Source organism: Cervus canadensis, chromosome 17 (assembly GCF_019320065.1).
Source record: "Cervus canadensis isolate Bull #8, Minnesota chromosome 17, ASM1932006v1, whole genome shotgun sequence".
NCBI classification, from domain to species: domain Eukaryota; kingdom Metazoa; phylum Chordata; class Mammalia; order Artiodactyla; family Cervidae; genus Cervus; species Cervus canadensis.
In genome coordinates this window covers 7,615,242-7,635,256 of record NC_057402.1, presented here as the reverse complement: position 1 = coordinate 7,635,256, position 20,015 = coordinate 7,615,242, and the positions used below count along the sequence as shown (strand labels likewise).

Below are 20,015 nucleotides of genomic sequence, written 5' to 3'. Positions count from 1 at the left end.
GAGGGAGCCCTGCCCTGAGGCCCCAGTGACCCTGCCCAGCCCCCCATGGGCAGAGACAGCACTGACCACCCCTCCCTGTGCAGACCTGCTCCTGGAGGAGGAGAGCTGTGCGGACGCCCAGGACGGGGAGCTGGACGGGCTCTGGACGACCATCTCCATCTTCATCACGCTCTTCCTGCTCAGCGTCTGCTACAGCGCCACCGTGACCCTCTTCAAGGTGGGGGGCCACCCCGCTGGGCCCTCGGGGCCCCTGTCTGTCCCCAGGGTCCCCTCAGCGTCCCTGCCCGTCCTCTGACTTCTCTCACTGCCTGCTCGCTGCCCACTCCCTGCCCCTGGGAGCAGCCCCCGTGAGTTCCAGGCTGCACTCACCCCACTCCCCCCACAGGTGAGGTGGATCCTCTCGTCAGTGGTGGAGCTGAAACAGTCGGTCACTCCCAACTACCGAAACATGATCGGGCAGGGCGCCTAGAGCTCCTTTGGGCCACATCCGGGGCCACGCAGACCTGCTGGACCACTTCTGTCTGCCCGTGCCTCTCAGCCTGGGCCAGGTCTGTTCCATTGCCTTATGAATTCGCTAACCCTTGAGCTCACAGCCACCTCGGTCTGTACCTCAGAACTCTGGCATTGTGGCCACCGCTGTCCGCCCCAGCCCCCCTCACAGACCCGAGTGGCCAGCAGCTGATGCCCCAACCTGAGCTGATGGACGCCAAGGGCCTCTGCACAGCTTGCAAGACACCATTGCCGCCACATGCCCTACCAAGAATGCATGTGTCCAGGGCTGTCTGCACAGGGCACCCGCATCTTGTCCAGGCCGGGATCCAAACCAAAGGTCCCTGGGGGAAGCCCCTGTGTCAGATCCTTGGGAACAGCTGTCCTGCAGGGACCCAGCCTCCCAGCAGGGAAGCTCCTGGGAGGACCACTAACGGTTACTCAGGTCACCTCCACCGAGGACGCTGCTGCGAGCAGGGCCTGGGCCCACGGCTGCTACAGGAGCCCTGGTGGGGGAAGGGGTGACGTCCAGCCAGACGGACCTCCTGGAGAGGGGCCTGGTGACTGGTCCCCAGTGCACAGAGCTGGAGGGACTCCCAGAATACAGGACGGCAGGGCAGCCAGTCCATCCTGTGGCCAACAGCCTGACACGTCCCACAAGAGCTCAGCCTGCACCGAGGGCAGGGGTGAGAGGTGAGACCAGAGACCCACAAAGGCCCAGCCCCAGGCCCCGGAGCCCTGCCTGGCCTCCCAGTACAGACTCTCCCGTCACTGCAGAAACGTGCATGGGCATCTCTGGATGGTAGGTGCTGCCCCTAGGGCTGGAAGGAAGGACCACAGCCTCGGAGCTTGGGAAGCTTCTTTGGTATAATGTGGGGGCTCGTTCATTCTCTTTGCTGTCTCTTTATCTCTTTAATGACAATAAAGCATCTTTACTTCACCTAGGCCACTGGCCAGTCTCCATATGTTGACATACCTTCTCCCTTCGCAGAGTCCACAGCCTGGCCGCCCCACCCCCACTGGCCCCTAGGCTTCCTGCCCCCCCTCCACCTGCACCTAGAGTCCTTGGTCCCTATCCCTACCTGACCTTGGGGTGCCTGCTCCACACCCCATCCCCCCATGGTGTCTGCCCCACACCCCACACCCACTCTCGGGCATCCCACCCCCCCCCAACCACCCTTGGCGTTCCTGCCCCCACCCCATACACACCCCTAGGGCTCCCACTCCCCCTTGCAGGCAGAGGCCAGCCTGGCTCCAGGGGAGCCACAGACAAGTGCCCTGTGTTGGGTGGTCAGCGCAGGAGGCTGTAACAAACACCACAGGGCACCCCTCCTCACACATTCCCTCTGTCGATTTAAAAGCGTTCACAACCTAAAAGTTAAGAGTTATGTTTAACTGGGTGGGAATTTTTAGGACTTCAAGCCCGGGCACAGCACCTCAAGCAGCCTGAAAGAACTGCTATGAAGGGAGGAGCCTGCATGTGGAAGCTTGCAACAAAGGGCAGGCAATCTGAATGTAAAAACGTTATTGTTAATTGAATAAAACCAGAAGCCCAAGTTAAGGGATTTAGCACTTTTCTGTGTACCTGAAGATACAAGAGTCTGGGTTCGCTGACAGGGTTCTTTTGTATGCACCTTAGCTATCCTGGGGCCAGCACCCTGCGTTTTCACATCCTGAGTTCCCTAGGGCTCACCATAAGGAGAGGCTGCAGCCTGCGGGCTTCTAGAAGGTAAGTGTTCTTCTCTTTCCTGAGTGCCCTCAGGGCCACTGGCTCACGTTGGAGGGCTGCAGTTGCTGATAACCGTGGCATTCTCATTTACTGATATGGCAGGAAATACTCCATTTCTCACCCTAACCTCTGCACATTCCGCATGATGCCCAAAGCCCAGTGGGGGTGCTTGCCCTTGAGCCACTTCAGCTGCACCCATGTGAGCCTGAGGTCACACACACACACGCACTTCCCAGTGTGTCACCTGGTGTACACACACCCCATCTGCATCTACACACACACACAGCCAGTGTGTCACCTCCTGTACACACACCCCATCTGCATCTACACACACACACACACACCCCTCTGTCAGTGTGTCACCTCCTGTACACACACCTCATCTGCATCTACACACACACACACACACACCCCTCTGTCAGTGTGTCACCTCCTGTACACACACCTCATCTGCATCTACACACACAGACACACACACACACAGAGTCAGTGTGTCACCTCCTGTACACACACCCCATCTGCATCTACACACACACACACACACACCCCTCTGTCAGTGTGTCACCTCCTGTACACACACCTCATCTGCATCTACACACACAGACACACACACACACAGAGTCAGTGTGTCACCTCCTGTACACACACCCCATCTGCATCTACACACACACACACACACACCCCTCTGTCAGTGTGTCACCTCCTGTACACACACCTCATCTGCATCTACACACACAGACACACACACACACAGAGTCAGTGTGTCACCTCCTGTACACACACCCCATCTGCATCTACACACACACACACACACACCCCTCTGTCAGTGTGTCACCTCCTGTACACACACCTCATCTGCATCTACACACACAGACACACACACACACAGAGTCAGTGTGTCACCTCCTGTACACACACCCCATCTGCATCTACACACACACACACACACACCCCTCTGTCAGTGTGTCACCTCCTGTACACACACCTCATCTGCATCTACACACACAGACACACACACACACAGAGTCAGTGTGTCACCTCCTGTACACACACCCCATCTGCATCTACACACACACACACACACCCCTCTGTCAGGGCGTCACCTACTGTGCACACACCTCCATCTGCATCTACACACACACACACACACAGTGTGTCACCTCTTACACACACCCATCTCATCTACACACACACACAGTCAGTGTGTCACCTCCTGTACACACACCCATCTGCATCTACACACACACACACACACACACAGGTTGTGTCACCTCCTGTACACACACCCCATCTGCATCTACCACACACACACACACAGGTCAGTTGTGTCACCTCCTGTACACACACCCCATCTGCATTCTACACACACACACACACACACCCTCTTCAGTGTGTACCTCCTTACACACACTCATCTGCATCTACACACACAGACACACACACACCACAGAGTCGTGTGTCACCTCCTGTACACACACCCATCCTGCCATCTACACACCAACACACACAACCCCTCTGTCAGGCGTCACCTACTGTGCACACACCTCCAATTGCATCTACACACACACACACATTCCCAGTGTGTCACCTGGTGTACCACAACCCCATCTGCACTACACACACACACAGTTCAGTGTGTACCTCCTGTTACACACACCCCATCTGCATTACACACACCACAACACACACACAGTGTGTCACCTCCTGTACACACACCCCATCTGCCATCCTACACACACACACACACAGAGTCAGTGTTCACCTCCTTACACACACCCCATCTGCATCTACCACACACACACAACACACCACAGTGTGTCACCTCCTATGTACCACACACACCCCATCTGCATCTACACACACACACACACACCCCTCTGTCAGTGTGTCACCTCCTGTACACACACCTCATCTGCATCTACACACACACACACACACACACACACACACAGAGTCAGTGTGTCACCTCCTGTACACACACCCCATCTGCATCTACACACACAAACACACACACAGTGTGTCACCTCCTGTACACACACCCCATCTGCATCTACACACACACACACACACACAGTGTGTCACCTCCTGTACACACACCCCATCTGCATCTACACACACACACACACAGAGTCAGTGTGTCACCTCCTGTACACACACCCCATCTGCATCTACACACACACACACACAACCCCTCTGTCAGTGTTCACCTCCTGTAACACACACCCCATCTGCATCTCACACACACACACCACACACACAGTGTGTCACCTCCTGTCACACAACACCCCGTCTGCATCTACACACACACACACACCACCACACAGTGTTCCCTTCCTGTACACACACCCCATCTGCATCTACACACACACCACACACCACACACAGTGTGTCACCCCTGTACACACACCCATCGCATTCTACACACACACACACACACCCCTCTGTCAGTGTGTCACCTCCTGTACACACACCTCATCTGCATCTACACACACACACACACACACACACACACACAGAGTCAGTGTGTCACCTCCTGTACACACACCCCATCTGCATCTACACACACAAACACACACACAGTGTGTCACCTCCTGTACACACACCCCATCTGCATCTACACACACACACACACACCCCTCTGTCAGTGTGTCACCTCCTGTACACACACCTCATCTGCATCTACACACACACACACACACACACACACACAGAGTCAGTGTGTCACCTCCTGTACACACACCCCATCTGCATCTACACACACACACACACACCCCTCTGTCAGGGCGTCACCTACTGTGCACACACCTCCATCTGCATCTACACACACACACCTGTCAGTGTCATCTGGTATATGCACACCTCCATCTGTGTCTATACACACACACACAATTGTCAGTGTTTCACCTCCTGTATACGCACGCCCATCTGCATACACACACCTGGCAGTGTGTCAAGTCCTGTACACACACCTCCATCTTCATTGACACACACACACACCTGTCCCGCCCTCCAGGCCACGGAACTTCCTGGACTCAGGCTACATGGGGCCACGTGGGAGGACATGGCAGTGACCTGCTAAAGGACACGTTTTGAAACATGAGGATGAGCAGATACATAAAGGACACTTCTCACAGTTTAACTCATTCATTAGTGGGTCACACCCAGTTCAAAGGAGAATTTAAAGTATCACATGTATATAGTTCAATCAAGGATGCAGAAATGAGTTGATAGGGACTTCCTTGGTGATCCAGGGGTTAAGATTCCGCCTTGCAATGCAGGGGACACAGGTTAGATCCTTGGTTGGGGAACTAAGATCACACATGCCGTGGGGCAACTTTGCCCGCACACCACAACTGCTGAGCCCACATGCCACAACGAAAGATCCCACACCAAGACTAAGAATGACACAGCCTAATAAATGAATGCCTGCTGGAAGGGCATTCCTCACGGCTCAGTGGTAAAGAATCTGCCTGCCCCTGCAGGAGACGCGAGTTCCCTCCCTGATCCAGGAAGATCCCACATGCCCCAGACAACTAACCCTGGGAGCCACAACTATTGACCCTGCGCTCTGGAGCCCAGGAGCCGCAACTACTGAAGCCCATGCACCCTGGAGCCCATGCTGCACAAGAGAAGCCACCGCAGTGAGAAGCCTGCGCACCACCTCTAGAAAGTGGCACCCACTCACCGCAACAACAGAGACCCGGCACGGCCAGAATTAAGCAAACATAAATGTTTTAAGAGAAATGAGTTTATAAATGGGAGGCAGGGAAGAAACAATTGTCCTTCCAAAACAGAGAATTTGCATTGCCATCAATTATCCACGGCTTATGGAGTTATGAAGTAGCTCAAAGACAGTGAAAATCATAGAGCCCTCTAGGATCAGACAACCTTGAAGGGTATGCAAGACAACACCTTGTTTTCCACAGAAGACACAAGAAGTAGCCTTTTGACCCACTGCCAAGTCTTCCACAGTTTCTCCTACATATACAACAGAAATAGATCCAGAATATAGAGAGAGCTCCTACAAACCAATCAGAAAAATCAAACAGTTTGGCAGAGAAGTGGTAAAGAGAATTAAACAGATGTTTCACAAAAGATGTCCCAACAGCTCAAACATTTGAAAGGAAACATGCTGGTTACCAGAGAAATGAAAGTGAAAAACCACATCAGAGAAAGTAGTTCTGATTCCAGGACAGGTGGGGCAGCTTGGCCCAGACTAACCCCTTGCAAATAATAATTATAAACTGTGGGGGGAAAAAACTATCCTAAAAAAGGTTCTGAAGGCAGTGGGGAATGCCCAAAAGGCACTGGAGACCCTTTGAAAGATTAGTCTGAGGAGGTACCTGTGACCTGGCGCCCGGTATAGCTAGGACATGAGCAGGAACTGCAGTCAGCACGAGGGTCGCATCACAGGGCTGCATGCAAGGGCAGCTGGAACTTAGAGACGTCCAGAAAATGAGGGAGCCACAGAAGGGGAACCCCCAAATGCAGCATGCACACTCTGCACAGATCCCCTCCCCTGTGCATGTGCAGGGAAAACTCCAAAGGGCCTGGGAGAGTCACCAGTGGGAGGTCAAAGGAACTGAGGCAACCCGAACTACCGCCAAACACAGGAACGGTGCCACGGCAGACAGACTGGAGTCCAGTCACGCTAACTGCCTCCCGACAGAAAATCAATCCTTGTCTGAGGAAGAGTACACAATCCAGCGCCTCTGTTATGTTTCATCTGCAACACCCAGCACACACTCAAAAATCACTACTTGAGCAAAGAAACAAGAAAATGTGACCCACAGTCAAAATACAAGGTTGTCAATGGAGCAGATAATCTCTACAGAAACTTTTTTTTCATTTATTTTTATTAGTTGGAGGCTAATTACTTTACAATATTGTAGTGGTTTTTGCCATACATTGACATGAATCAGCCATGGATCTACATGTGCTCCCCATCCCGATCCCCCCTCCCACCTCCCTCCCCATCCCATCCCTCTGGGTCTTCCCAGTGCACCAGCCCTGAGCATTTGTCTCATGCATCCAACCTGGGTTGGTGATCTGTTTCACCCTTGATAGTATACTTGTTTCAATGCTATTCTCTCAGAACATCCCACCCTTGCCCTCTCCCACAGAGTCCCAAAGTCTGTTCTGTACATCTGTGTCTCTTTTTCTGTTTTGCATATAGGGTTATCATTACCATCTTTTTAAATTCCATATATATGTGTTAGTATACTGTATTGGTCTTTATCTTTCTGGCTTACTTCACTCTGTATAATGGGCTCCAGTTTAATCCATCTCATTAGAATGGATTCAAATGAATTCTTTTTAATGGCTGAGTAATATTCCATTATGTATATGTACCATAGCTTCCTTATCCATTAGTCTGCTGATGGGCATCTAGGTTGCTTCCATGTCCTGGCAATTGTAAACAGAGCTGCAATGAACATTGGGGTGCACATGTCTCTTTCAGATCTGGTTTCCTCAGTGTGTATGCCCAGGAGTGGGATTGCTGGGTCATATGGCAGTTCTATTTCCAGTTTTTTAAGGAATCTCCACACTGTTCTCCATAGTGGCTGTACTAGCTTGCATTCCCACCAACAGTGTAAGAGGGTTCCCTTTTCTCCACACCCTCTCCAGCATTTATTGCTTGTAGACTTTTGGATAGCAGTCATCCTGACTGGCGTGTAATGGTACCTCATTGTGGTTTTGATTTGCATTTCTCTGATAATGAGTGATGTTGAGCATCTTTTCATGTGTTTGTTAGCCACCTGTATGTCTTCTTTCGAGAAATGTCTGTTTAGTTCTTTGGCCCATTTTTTGATTGGGTCATTTATTTTTCTGGAATTGAGCTGCAGGAGTTGCTTGTATATTTTTGAGATTAATCCCTTGTCTGTTTCTTCATTTGCTATTATTTTCTCCCAATCTGAGGGCTGTCTTTTCACCTTACTTATAGTTTCCTTTGTAGTGCAAAAGCTTTTAAGTTTCATTAGGTCCCATTTGTTTAGTTTTGCTTTTATTTCCAATATTCTGGGAGGTGGGTCATAGAGGATCTTGCTGTGATTTATGTCGGAGAGTGTTTGCCTATGTTCTCCTCTAGGAGTTTTATAGTTTCTGGTCTTACATTTAGATCTTTAATCCATTTTGAGTTTATTTTTGTGTATGGTGTTAGAAAGTGTTCTAGTTTCATTCTTTTACAAGTGGTTGACCAGTTTTCCCAGCACCACTTGTTAAAGAGAAAATTTTTAAATGATTTACAAGAACTAAATAAAAATTCTAGAACTAGAAGTACAAGTCTGAATTTTTTAAAGTCACTTGATGAGCTTAACAGCAGATTGAAGAAGCTAAAAGACAGGTCAGAAAACTGCATTTCTTTTTTTTTTTTTTTTTCATTTATTTTTATTAGTTGGAGGCTAATTACTTTACAATATTGTAATGGTTTTTGTCATACATTGACATGAATCAGCCACGGATTTCAGTATAGAAATATTCTATATTTATTATAGATATTCTAATGTGTTACATATGTAAAATACATTTTAAATAATATATAGATACATATTAAATCTGTATTTTATATATCAATAAAATGTTTTTAATCCAATTCGAAGAACACAAAGAAAAATATTGGAGAAAATAAGTAAAAGAGACTCAATGTCCTGCGGGACACTATGAAACACTTGAAAATATGTAAAATTGGAGTCCTAGAAAGGGACAAGCAATAGAATGGGGCAGAAAAAGTCTTTGAAGAGATAAAAGCCAAAAGTTCCCAATGTGGCCAAAATATCAATTCACAGATTTAAGACGCTCAGCCAGTTCCTAACAGTAAATATGACATGATGTGCCATGTGGAGGCAAATTGCACAAACTGATGTAACTGCACAAAGATAAAGAGGATGCCTTGAGAGCAGTCAGAGAAATGACCCAAATGTGCAGGGAGCAAATTACATCTGGCTTCTCATAAGGAAAAGCAGTGACCAGGAAACAGTAGAATGGGGAGTTTCAATCAGAATTCTATATCCAGAGAAAATATCATTCCAAAATGAGCATGAATATATAACAGACATTTACAAACGCACAAAACCTGAGGAAGTGCATTTCCAAGAGACCTGCAGTAAAGGAAAGGCTAACAGAGAACTTCGTGATGAAACGGAATGACACCAGCTGAAAACTCAGGTCTACAGGATGGGAAGAGGAGCTTCAGAGATGGTAAATATGCAAGTGCAAAAAATTATCTTTCTTCTCTTAGTTTCTTGAAAAGATAACTGATTTTTTAAAAATTACCAACAGTGTGTTGTGGGGTTTTTAATATATACGGATGCAATATACATGACAATAGCACAAAGGATGAGTTCATAAATGAAACTAAAGTTTTTCAAAGTTCTAATGACTTATGTGAGGTAGCAAAATATTTAATCTAAGTTCATTGTGGTGACTTCAGGATGCACACTATAGTCATGAAAACCATAATGCAAAGAGACTCATCTAAAAAGTCGACAGGGGAATTAGAATGGAATGCTAAGAAGTTCTTATTAACCCAGAAGAATGTAGGAAAGAAGGAATAAAGCTATGGGGAACACATTTGACAGACAAACTTTAGAGGCATTCCCACAAGATTGGAGATGTGTAGTGGGAATCCCTAATAACGTACTTTCACAGCCTTGAGAAATTCCACAGAAAGAGAATGTGGAAAAACAGCATATATTAAGAAACTGTGTTAATGATTAACTTTCAAACCCCAAAGCCAGACCCAGAAGGGAGTATGACTGAGATCATGAAAACATGGACCTTGGAACACCGGGTCAGCGACAGGCGTGAACACTGCCTACACACTTGCTAATTGTCCCCGAGACTAGATCAGAAGAGAATGGCCTGGGGTATAAACAAGGAGATCTGGACCACGTCAGTGTTGTCCATGACATTTAGGAGTACGTGATTAACACAGCATGTGTCTTGAGAAAGATAAGATCTGAGAAAGTTTTGTAGTCTGCAATTAGGAATAAAAGCTGGACTCAGAGTGGACTCTGCATGCCAGCCCAATAGAGGCTGCAGGTCCCCTGACCCATTGCACCAGATTTCGTGTTCTGTTTTCATCCTCGTCACTTGCTCCTAGACAATTAGGGATGAAGCAACTATGCCTGTCCCTTCTGTCATGCTATCTTGCAGTGCTTTTCACACGTATGACGTGACTATTTGTGGACTGTGAAATCAAATCAGAGTTACCTTTTTTAATAAATAAAGAATAAAAAACTTTCATAAGGTTTACTAATAAAGGTTTTTAAATAAAAAACCTTTTTTTATTTGAAAGTCTATTTTATCTGATATGAGTATTGCGACTCCTGCTTTCTTTTGTTCTCCGTTTGCGTGAAATACTTTTTTCCAGCCCTTCACTTTTAGTCTGTATGTGTCTCTTGTTTTGAGATGGGTCTCTTGTAGACAGCATATTTTTTAATAAATAAAGAAAATGAAAAAAATCTATACATTGTATATAACAAGACTAAATATTTTCATGAAACTTTTGTTTCAGTTATGTAAATAAATATACATAATATATGTTATATGTAAATAATGTTGGGCTTCCCTGGAGACTCAGACAGTAAAGAAACTAGCTGCAATGCAGGAGACCTCGGTTCAATCCCTGGGTGGGGAAGATACCCCTGGAGAAGGAAATGGCAACCCACTCCAGTATTATTGCCTGGAGAATTCCATGGACAGAGAAGCCTGGCAGGCTACAGCCAACAGGGTTGCAAAGAGTTGGACACAACTGAGCAAGTAACACTTTCACTCTTCTTTCATAAATAATGTATATATGTGAATTAAATTATAATATAAAACACTTTTTTACAAGGACTGTGGTTGAAACAGTTTGAAAGATGGTCATTTAACAGATTAGTAGAGGTAGGTCCTGGCCAATGGTACAGTGACAAGAAAAAAGAAACAGGGCTGTTACAATTGAAAGAAAAGATGTGAAATAGGTATTATTTGCAGACGATATGATCATTTCCAAGGAAAAGCCAACACAATCAGCAAACTAACAAGAAAACCAGCACAATTTCTATGCAAGACCAATTTACCAAAAGTAGTCGTGTTCTTCCATGTCAGCAAAAACCTACCAGAAACTGCAATAGAAAGGACAGCACAAGCCACAGCAGTACCAGGAATGACCTGGAAAAGCATGCCCCCGACCTCTGAAGAAAAAGAATCAAATTCCATTCAAGGGCATAAAAGAAATCTGAATGGCTAGAAAGATACACTAGTCAAGAAAAGGATGGCTTATTAAAGTATCATTTGTCTCCCAGACTAAGAGATACAGTGTATGCCAAATCAAAATCCCAGCTGAGTTGGTTGGTTGGTTGGTTGGCGAGATCCATTTACAGCTTAGACCATTTTGAAAAATAAAGCAAAGGATGAAGCGTTTGGGGGAGACTCTCCCCCTCAGTGTTAACACATACCCCTAACCATAACTGAAAAGGATGGTCTCGTGCACAAATTAGCAGACCTAAGGACTAGTAGAACACTCAGAAACAGCCTGGTCGTTCCTAGGAACTTGGACTACAGGGAGCATGGGGCACTGTCAGGCAGCAGGAAAGCTTCTGAGGTGAGCAGAGAAACTGGCTTCTTCCACGGAGAAATTCAACCTGCATTTCTACTCCACAGCACTTGCAAGGTGAGTGGGTGGTGGAGGGAGCCTGCTGGAATCGAACTCTTACGTCAGGCAGGCCAACTCTAAAGCTGAAAGGAAAAGGACTGGCCAAGGCTGGCAAAGAGTCAGCATCTCCCCTGTACCGTGTGCGTCCCCCCAGAGCTCCAGAATGTGACCTCGCCTGGACATGGGGTCTCTGCAGATGTCATTTGCTTAAGGACCTTGAGATTAGGTCACACTAGATTTCAGAAGCATGTTACGTCCAATGACTTAACACAGGAGGGGCTGACAAACAGGGCAGACGACCATGTGAAGATGGAGGCAAAGACTGGAAGCCACCAGGCGCTGGGAGAGGCAGGAGGGCTCCTCCCCTGGCGCCTTCTGCAGAGTTCAGCCCTGCTGACCCCTTGGTTTCGGACTTCAGGCTCCCAGAATGTGAGGGTCCATTTCTTTGGTTTTAAGCCATCAACTGCGTGGCCTTTGTTATGGCAGGCCCAGGAAGCTCACACAGCAGCCCACATGTACAAGCTGGAAGGTAAATAACTGATGAATTTGCCATGTGGAAATCAAGAATTTCTGTTCAATGAAAAGGATTCAATAAGCAGCATTAACAGCCAAGGGATTAACCAGGAGAAGCTCATCACAAGTTGAAAACTAGCAAGGGGGAACTTTGCTGCAAGTCCACCAGTTAAGACTCCATGCTCCCAATTCAGGGGGCCTGGGTTCGACCCCTGGTCGGAGAACTAGCTTCCACATGCCACAGCTAAAGATCTCATGTGCCACAACTAAGACCCAGCACAGTCAAATAAACATATATATTGGCTGGGTACCAAGGCTTCTGCCCTGAGTGCCCACAGTGGGGGAGAATGAGCAAAGGGATGCTGGGGTGGGCCTGGACGGCCAGGCCAAGCCCCAGCCCCACACACTCACACAGTGCAGGCTGCAGGGCCTGACACCACCTGGCAGGAGGCTCCCCCGTGGGGCTCTGCCCTCCCTGTGGTTTCTCTAAGAACCTTGGGTCCTTCCAGGGAACTCGGTGTTCTCCCGTCCACCTCCCATGCACCATCTGTCCCTGGGGCCAAGGGGGGAGGGGTGGCACAGACCAGGACAATCTGTCCTGGGAGCCTCGGGGCCCCAGTTCTGTGCACTGGGTCCACCCCAGGCATCTAGCTGCCCCTATGGGGTCTTCTGCCCTCCAAGGGGACCAGCCTGACAAGGCCTCTGGCATGTGGGCCATCAGCCCAGGATGTCCTGGGTCCAGGGGACAGCTTCCTGCAGCCCAGGTCCACGACATGGAGGCAAGACCGACACTCAGCCATCATCGGCTGAACACACATCAGTGAGCATCAGAGTGTCCCACAGGTCAAAGGTCACTGCTGTCCTCACACCCTGGGTGGACAATGGCATCCCAGGTGGCACGGTCCAGCCCAGGCTCCAGGGAAGCTCGTGTCCAGCCTTCCCCAGGCCCTCACTGATCTGATGGGAGCCTGGCTACAGGACAGGGATTGGGCAGCAGGCACACAGACAGAGGATGAGCCTGCCAGCGGGCAGGCTATAGCTCCCCTACCTACACCCAGCTGAACTCATGGCCCTGCATACGCAGCCAGGGCCGCCCCAGTGGGCCAGACCCCAGCCTGCTCCTCCTGGCAGTGTGCCCTCGAGTAGCCCCAGGATCCACTGCAGGCTCCGGGGCCACCAGACCTCGTCTTCTCACACACAAAGCAGCCAGGACCTCCCCTCGCAAGGCGGCCTTGGGGGCAATGGGGGTCGTGCCTGCTGCCCTGATCCTTCCCAGCCATCACACGACCACAGTGCATGCCAAGGGCTCACCAAGGCAGCCCATGGCATGGAGGAGAGAGGCCACAAGCCAGCAGCACAGGCCGGGGGGTGAGGACACAGAGAGGAGCCTGGCCTGAGACCCACCGTCACTGTTGACTTTCCAAGAACAGAGAGAGAAGGGAAGTTCCAGGGCTGCTGAGGCCTCCGGGGGTTCCCACCCCATTTTTAGCTGAGAGCACTGAGGCAGAGCTCCCCCAATCCACGCCCAGGCCCTACCGTCTGGATGTAAAAATAACAGCAATGGGTATTAACGATTCACCTCACCCAGGAGCCTAGCCAGGGATCCTGCAGATGGCCACCACCAGCCAGACGGGCCACATCAGCCATGGACATGACAGAGGGCCCAGCACCTTGGGCGCCCCAGCTCCTGGAGCCGCCCAGACCCTGCTGGGAGAAGATACCTGAACTGCCTGCCGTGGGAACACAGCCTCCGGGTCACCGCTTGTCTCTCCGCTGTCCACTCCTCTCATGGGGATGCAGGGAAGGGAGAAAATGCTCGAAGCCGACCTGAAGGAGACAAGGGGCCAAGATTCTCAGACAGGTCAGGGCCAGGGCAGTGACCACACACAGGGCATGGAAAGCGGGCTGGGCATGGATCTGCCCACAGCCAGCCAGGACAGTGGTGGCCAGCCCAGGGTCAGGGGAGAAAGCTGCAGGGGTCAGTCCACATGCCGGCCAGCACGGCAGGAGCACTGCACCCACACTGTCTGGCCTGAGCCACCCTGACTCAGGTAGGCCAGGCAAGACTCCTCTGGGCCAAGTGTGGCTTACTGAATGGAGCTATGAGGAGGGAGACGAACCATCCCAGCCTCAGCTGGGCCTCACTGGCCATACGGGCTGTCCTCAGCCACATGGGACTGTGCACTGAGCTGAAGTGAGCTGGGCTGTTGGAGTCAAGGTGATTCTGGGTTGAGCTGGGTGGACTGAGCCAGGTGGCTCAGAGAGATGCTGTCCTCAGGGGGCCAGGGTAGCCTATCTTGGCTGTCCTAGACCAGGCTGGTCCAGCTGAGCAGAGCTCAGGAGTCAACCATCCTGGGTTGGCTGAACTGGGCTGTGCTAACCTGAACTAGCTGGACCTAGACTTGACTGGACTCGGCTGGACTGAGTTGGGCTGAGTCAGAAGAAACTGGGCTCAGCTGAGTAGAGCCAAACTAGAATGGATAGGTGGGATAAAATGGGCAACCCAAACATATCTGGGCTGAATGGGCTGGACTGGGCTAGAATCTTCTCTAGTGAGCTTGCCGACCCTGGAGGGGTGGGGCTGAGTGGGGATTGGCTGAGTTGAGCTGGGTCAAACTTGGCTGAGCTAGGTTAAGCTGCACTGTGCTGGGCTGAACAGGGCTGAACTGGGCTGATCGGGGTTTAACTGGGCTGAACTGGGCTAAGCTGGGCTGAAAAGGGTTGAGTTGGGCTGAACTAGGCTAAGCTGAGTTGAATAGGGTTGATCTGGGATTAACTGGGCTGAACCAGGTTGAAGCTGGCTGAACCAGGTTGAGCTTGGTTGAACTGGCTTGAACAGGGCTAAACTAGGCTGAGTGGGGCTGAGCTGGACTGAAAAGGGTTGAGCTGGGCTGAACAGGGCTGAGCTGGGCTGAACTGGGTTGAACTGGCTTGAACAGAGCTGAACTAGGCTGAGCAGGGCTGAACCGAGCCGAGCTGGGCTGAAAAGGGTTGAGCTGGGCTGAACAGGGCTGAGCTGGGCTGAAATGGGTTGAACTGGCTTGAACAGGGCTGAACTAAGCTAAGCAGGACTGAAACAGGCTGAGCTGGGCTGAACAGGGCTGGGCTGAGCTGAGCCAAACTGGGCTGAGTTGGGCTGAACTGGGTTGAGCTGAGCTGAATAGAGCTGAACTGGGATGAACAGGGCTAAATAAGGCTGAGGAAGGCTGAACTAGTCTGAGCCAAGCTGAACGGACTGAACTGGGATGAGCTGGCCTGAGCTGCACTGGTCTGAACTGACTGTGCTGAACTGTGCTGAACTGGGCTGTGCTGAACTGGGCTTGGTTGAGTTGAGCTGGGCTGACCTGAGCTGAGCTGAGCTGGGCTGAACAGAGCTTAGCTGGGTTGAGCTGGGCTGAACTTGGCTAAGTTGGGCTGAGCTGAACTGAACTTGGCTAAGTTGGGCTTATCTGGGCTGAACTGGGCTGAATAGGGCTGAGTTGGGCTGAACTGAGTTGATTTGGGCTTAGCTAGGCTGAACTAGACTGAGTTGGGCTTATCTGAGCTGAACTGAGCTGAAAAGGGCTGAACTGGGCTGAGCTGGGGTGAACATGGCTGAGCTGGGCTTGGCTGAGTTGAGTTGAGCTGAGCTGAGCTGGGCTGAACAGTGTCAAGCTGGGCTGAAATGGCCTGAACAGGGCTGAGCTGGACTGAGTTGAGCTGAGCTGGGCTGAACTTGGCTGAGCTGGGCTGAATTGGGCTGAGCTGAGCTGAACTGGGCTGAACAGGAATCATTGGGGCTTACCTGGGCTGAAATGAGTTGAGCTGGGCAGAACTGAACTGAGTTGAGCTGGGCTGAACTGGGATGAACAGGGTTGAATTGGGCTGAACTGGGCTGAACAGGGCTGAATAGGCTGAGCTGACTGAACTGGGCTGAGCCTGAGGGGGGCTGCAGAGGGGACTGAGGAGGGCCCTAAGGGGTCTTCATCCTCTCTTGATGGGGCTGTAGTTGGACTTCCCTGGGGGACCACAGACAGAGCACCAGGGGGCCTGGGCTGTTAAGGGGAAGAATGGGGTGAAGGGGCAGCCATGATGGAACACTCAGGGACCTGAAGGGCTAACTCACTGGCCGCAGGGAGCAGGGCCCAGTGGGCAGCAGGTTGATCCACCCACAGGATGCCCACAAGGACTGGGGTGATTCCTGGGAAGTGGGGGCCTCTGGATCCCCAGGGGGGTCTGAGTTAGGGTTGGGAGTGGGGAAGCAGCCTGGTGATCCCTGGGGGTCTCTGACTCAGACCAGGGCTAAGGGTGGGCAGAGGGGACAGACTCATGGTTCCTGGGGTTCTCAGAGTCCCTGGTCTCCAACAGGGGTCTGAGTGGGGCAGAAGAACAGCCTGGTACCTCCTGGAGGTCTCTCCAGTCCCCAGACACTGACAGGGGTCATGGGCTCTGAGCACCCATCTCCAGGAAGTGGGTTGGCACCTCCACTCAAGTGTCCTGTGTCCAGGCACTCAGGCCAAGGGCAGTGACTGTCACTGCTCACTGGTGGGGTTCTGGTGGGGTCAGGAGGTGGAGCACAGCTCCTTGCGGGAGGGGTCCCTGGAGGGGTCAGGAGGTGGAGCACAGCTCCTCGTGGGAGGGGTCCCTGGTGGGGTCAGGAGGTGGAGCACAGCTCCTCGCAGGAAGGGTTCTGGTGGGGTCAGGAGGTGGAGCACAGCTCCTCACTGGTGGAGTCCCTTGTGGGGTCAGGAGGTGGAGCACAGCTCTTTGCAGGAGGGGTCCCTGGTGGGGTCAGGAGGTGGAGAACAGCTCCTTGCAGGAGGGGTTCTGGTGGGGTCAGGAGGTGGAGCACAGCTCCTCACTGGTGGAGTCCCTTGTGGGGTCAGGAGGTGGAGCACAGCTCTTTGCAGGAGGGGTCCCTGGTGGGGTCAGGAGGTGGAGAACAGCAGCTCCTCACTGGTGGGGTCCCTTGTGGGGTCAGGAGGTGGAGCACAGCTCCTCGCGGGAGGGGTCCCTGGAGGGGTCAGGAGGTGAGAAAAGGACCCAGAAGAAGCCATCTGTCCCTCAAGGCTGGAGCAGAGTCCCAGTGTTCCCTGAGCCAGACCACCCCACCTCAGCTCCACAGCCCACCCCAGGTGAGCAGTCAGCCTGGCACATATGGGTGACAGTCCTGAGACCAGCACTGACCCTGGTCCTGTCCCCACAGCTTCCACCCAGAAGCCATTCGTCTACCAATTGAGGTCCTGTTGCACAAAGGAAGACCCTGTGACACTGGGCTGCCTGGTCAAGGACTACTTCCCAGGGCCAGTGACCGTGACCTGGGACACAGTGCCCCTGGACGGGAGCACCCTGACCTTCCCTAGCATCCAAATGGCGAACTCCAGTCTCTACATTACCACCAGCCAGCTGACTGTCTCGGGTGAGCAGCCCAGGGAGTTCACCTGCAGTGTTTTCCACGCTGAGACCAACAACACCATCACCAAGACCGTCAGCACTGGTGAGCCAGGGCTGGGGTAGCCAGTGAGGTAGCCGAGGGGGCGGGGGGGGCGGGCCAGCCAGGCTGGAGGAACAGGGAAGAGAGGCTGGGGTCCCCGGGAGACCAGCCCCACGCCTGCCACCTCTGCCCACAGAGTGCGTCAAGAACTTCAGCGACCCCTCGGTGAAGCTCTTCTACTCCTCCTGCAACCCCAGTGGCGACACCCACACCACCATCCAGCTCCTGTGCCGGATCTCTGGCTACACCCCAGGCAAAATCAAGGTCACCTGGCTGGTGGATGGGCACGAGTCCAAAGAACTGTATGCACAATCCGGCCCCGAGATACAGGAGGGCAACCTGACCTCCACCTACAGTGAAGTCAACATCACACAGGGCCAGTGGGTGTCCGAAAAAACCTACACCTGCCGGGTCAACTATTACGGCTTCAACTTCGACAACCATGCCCGCAGGTGCACAGGTAAGGCCCTCACCTACGCCGACACTCAGACACCGGGGGCTCGGGGAGGAGGGCAGTCAACCTCACACAGGCCCCTCTCTCACACAGCCGAGTCCGAGCCCCGAGGCGTGAGCGCCTACCTGAGCCCGCCCACGCCCCTCGAGCTGTACGTCAACAAGTCGCCCAAGATCACCTGCCTGGTTGTGGACCTAGCCAGCACGAACAATTTGACACTGACCTGGTCGAGGGCAAATGGGAAACCTGTGCACGAGGACCCCCTCGTCATCAAGAAGCAGTTCAACGGGACGTTCACCGTCACGTCCACCCTGCCAGTGGATGTCATTGACTGGGTTGAAGGTGAGACCTACTACTGCAAAGTGAGCCATGGCGACCTGCCCACGGATATCCAGCGATCCATCTCCAAGGATGATGGTGAGCAGCAGGCTGAAGGGATGTGGGTGGGCCTCCTGGGAGAAGCCTGGCTGACCACATACCTGTCCACAGGCAAGCGTGTGGCCCCCAAGGTCTACGTGTTCTCGCCAGACAGAAAGGAGATGGAGAATGAGGAGGAGCTCACCCTCACCTGTCTGATCCAGAAATTCTTCCCCAAGGATATCTCTGTGCGGTGGCTGCATAACAAGAAACTGATGCGGGCAGACCAGCACACCACCACGCAGCCCCACAGGGCCAACAACAACACCCCCACCTTCTTCGCCTACAGCCGCCTGGCGGTCCCCAGGGCCAACTGGAAGACAGATGACGAGTTCACCTGCCAAGTGATCCATGAGGCACTGCCCAAGACTAGGACCCTGGAGAAATCGGTGGTCATTAACAGCGGTAAATAACGCCCGCCCTCCAGCCCGCCCCTCTCCAGGGGCAGGGGAGGGGCCAGTGGGACCTTCTGTCCACTTTCAATAAACACTCTGGTGCCTGCTCAGAGCCCCGGGCATGCCTGTTCTTGGGGCTCATGGGCTGTGGGTCGGGGTTGGGGGGGATGTCCCGGCACAGAGGAAGGGAAGGCACAGCAGGCGGATAGGGCTGAGGCAGGGCTCTGTCCAGCATCACTGTCCATGTCGAGGCCTCCGCCTACCCCACTATGAATTTTGCTCACTCAGCAAATTCTAAGAGCCAGAGGGCGGTCCTAGGGGAAGGACCACAGAGACCCAAGCCGTTTCTAGGGGTCTTGGACCCCCAGAGTTGGGGGAGCCTCCGCCTGAGGCTCCTGCCAGCCCCTCTGGACACAGATAAGCCCCCAAGCTCCCAAGTTCAGCTGCTCACACACAGGCCCTCCAGATAAAGAAACGGGTCAAGTCAGACCTGCACACAGGCACCAGCATACCGGTCCCTCCACTGTTACCCCGAGGGCACAAACAGGCCAACCGCACACGTGGGCTAGTGTGGGGTCTGCTCCTCTGACCCTCGCTCCTCTGGCCCCCACCTCTGACCTCCCCCTACCCGTGCAGTCCTGCTGGGCTGAGCTCAGCGCCCAGGGCCCCATCTTGCTGCTCAGCCTCACTCCACTCTGAATCAGTCTGGGACACACCCATCACTCCTAAGCACCCTCAGGCCACCATGTCCACTGGTGCCAAGGCTCCACACCCATCCACTGCCAGTCACAGGCAGCTTCCCAATACACTCACAAGAGGCCCGCCCTCTCACCTAGAACACACCCTCAACCTTCTCATCCAGGCCACTTCCTCACACCTTCTCATCCAGGCCACACCCTCTCACCCAG

At 52.3% G+C, this 20,015-nt stretch overlaps 2 gene segments (V, D, J or C); both read left to right on the top strand.

The window, feature by feature from the left end:
- LOC122455145 overlaps positions 1-20,015 on the top strand; it is a 204,149-nt gene that overhangs the window by 170,532 nt on the left and 13,602 nt on the right.
- Positions 17,332-19,219, top strand: LOC122455147. The segment is given in 4 exon segments: positions 17,332-17,844; positions 17,978-18,301; positions 18,389-18,712; positions 18,785-19,219. Coding segments are annotated over 4 exon segments (1,329 nt in total).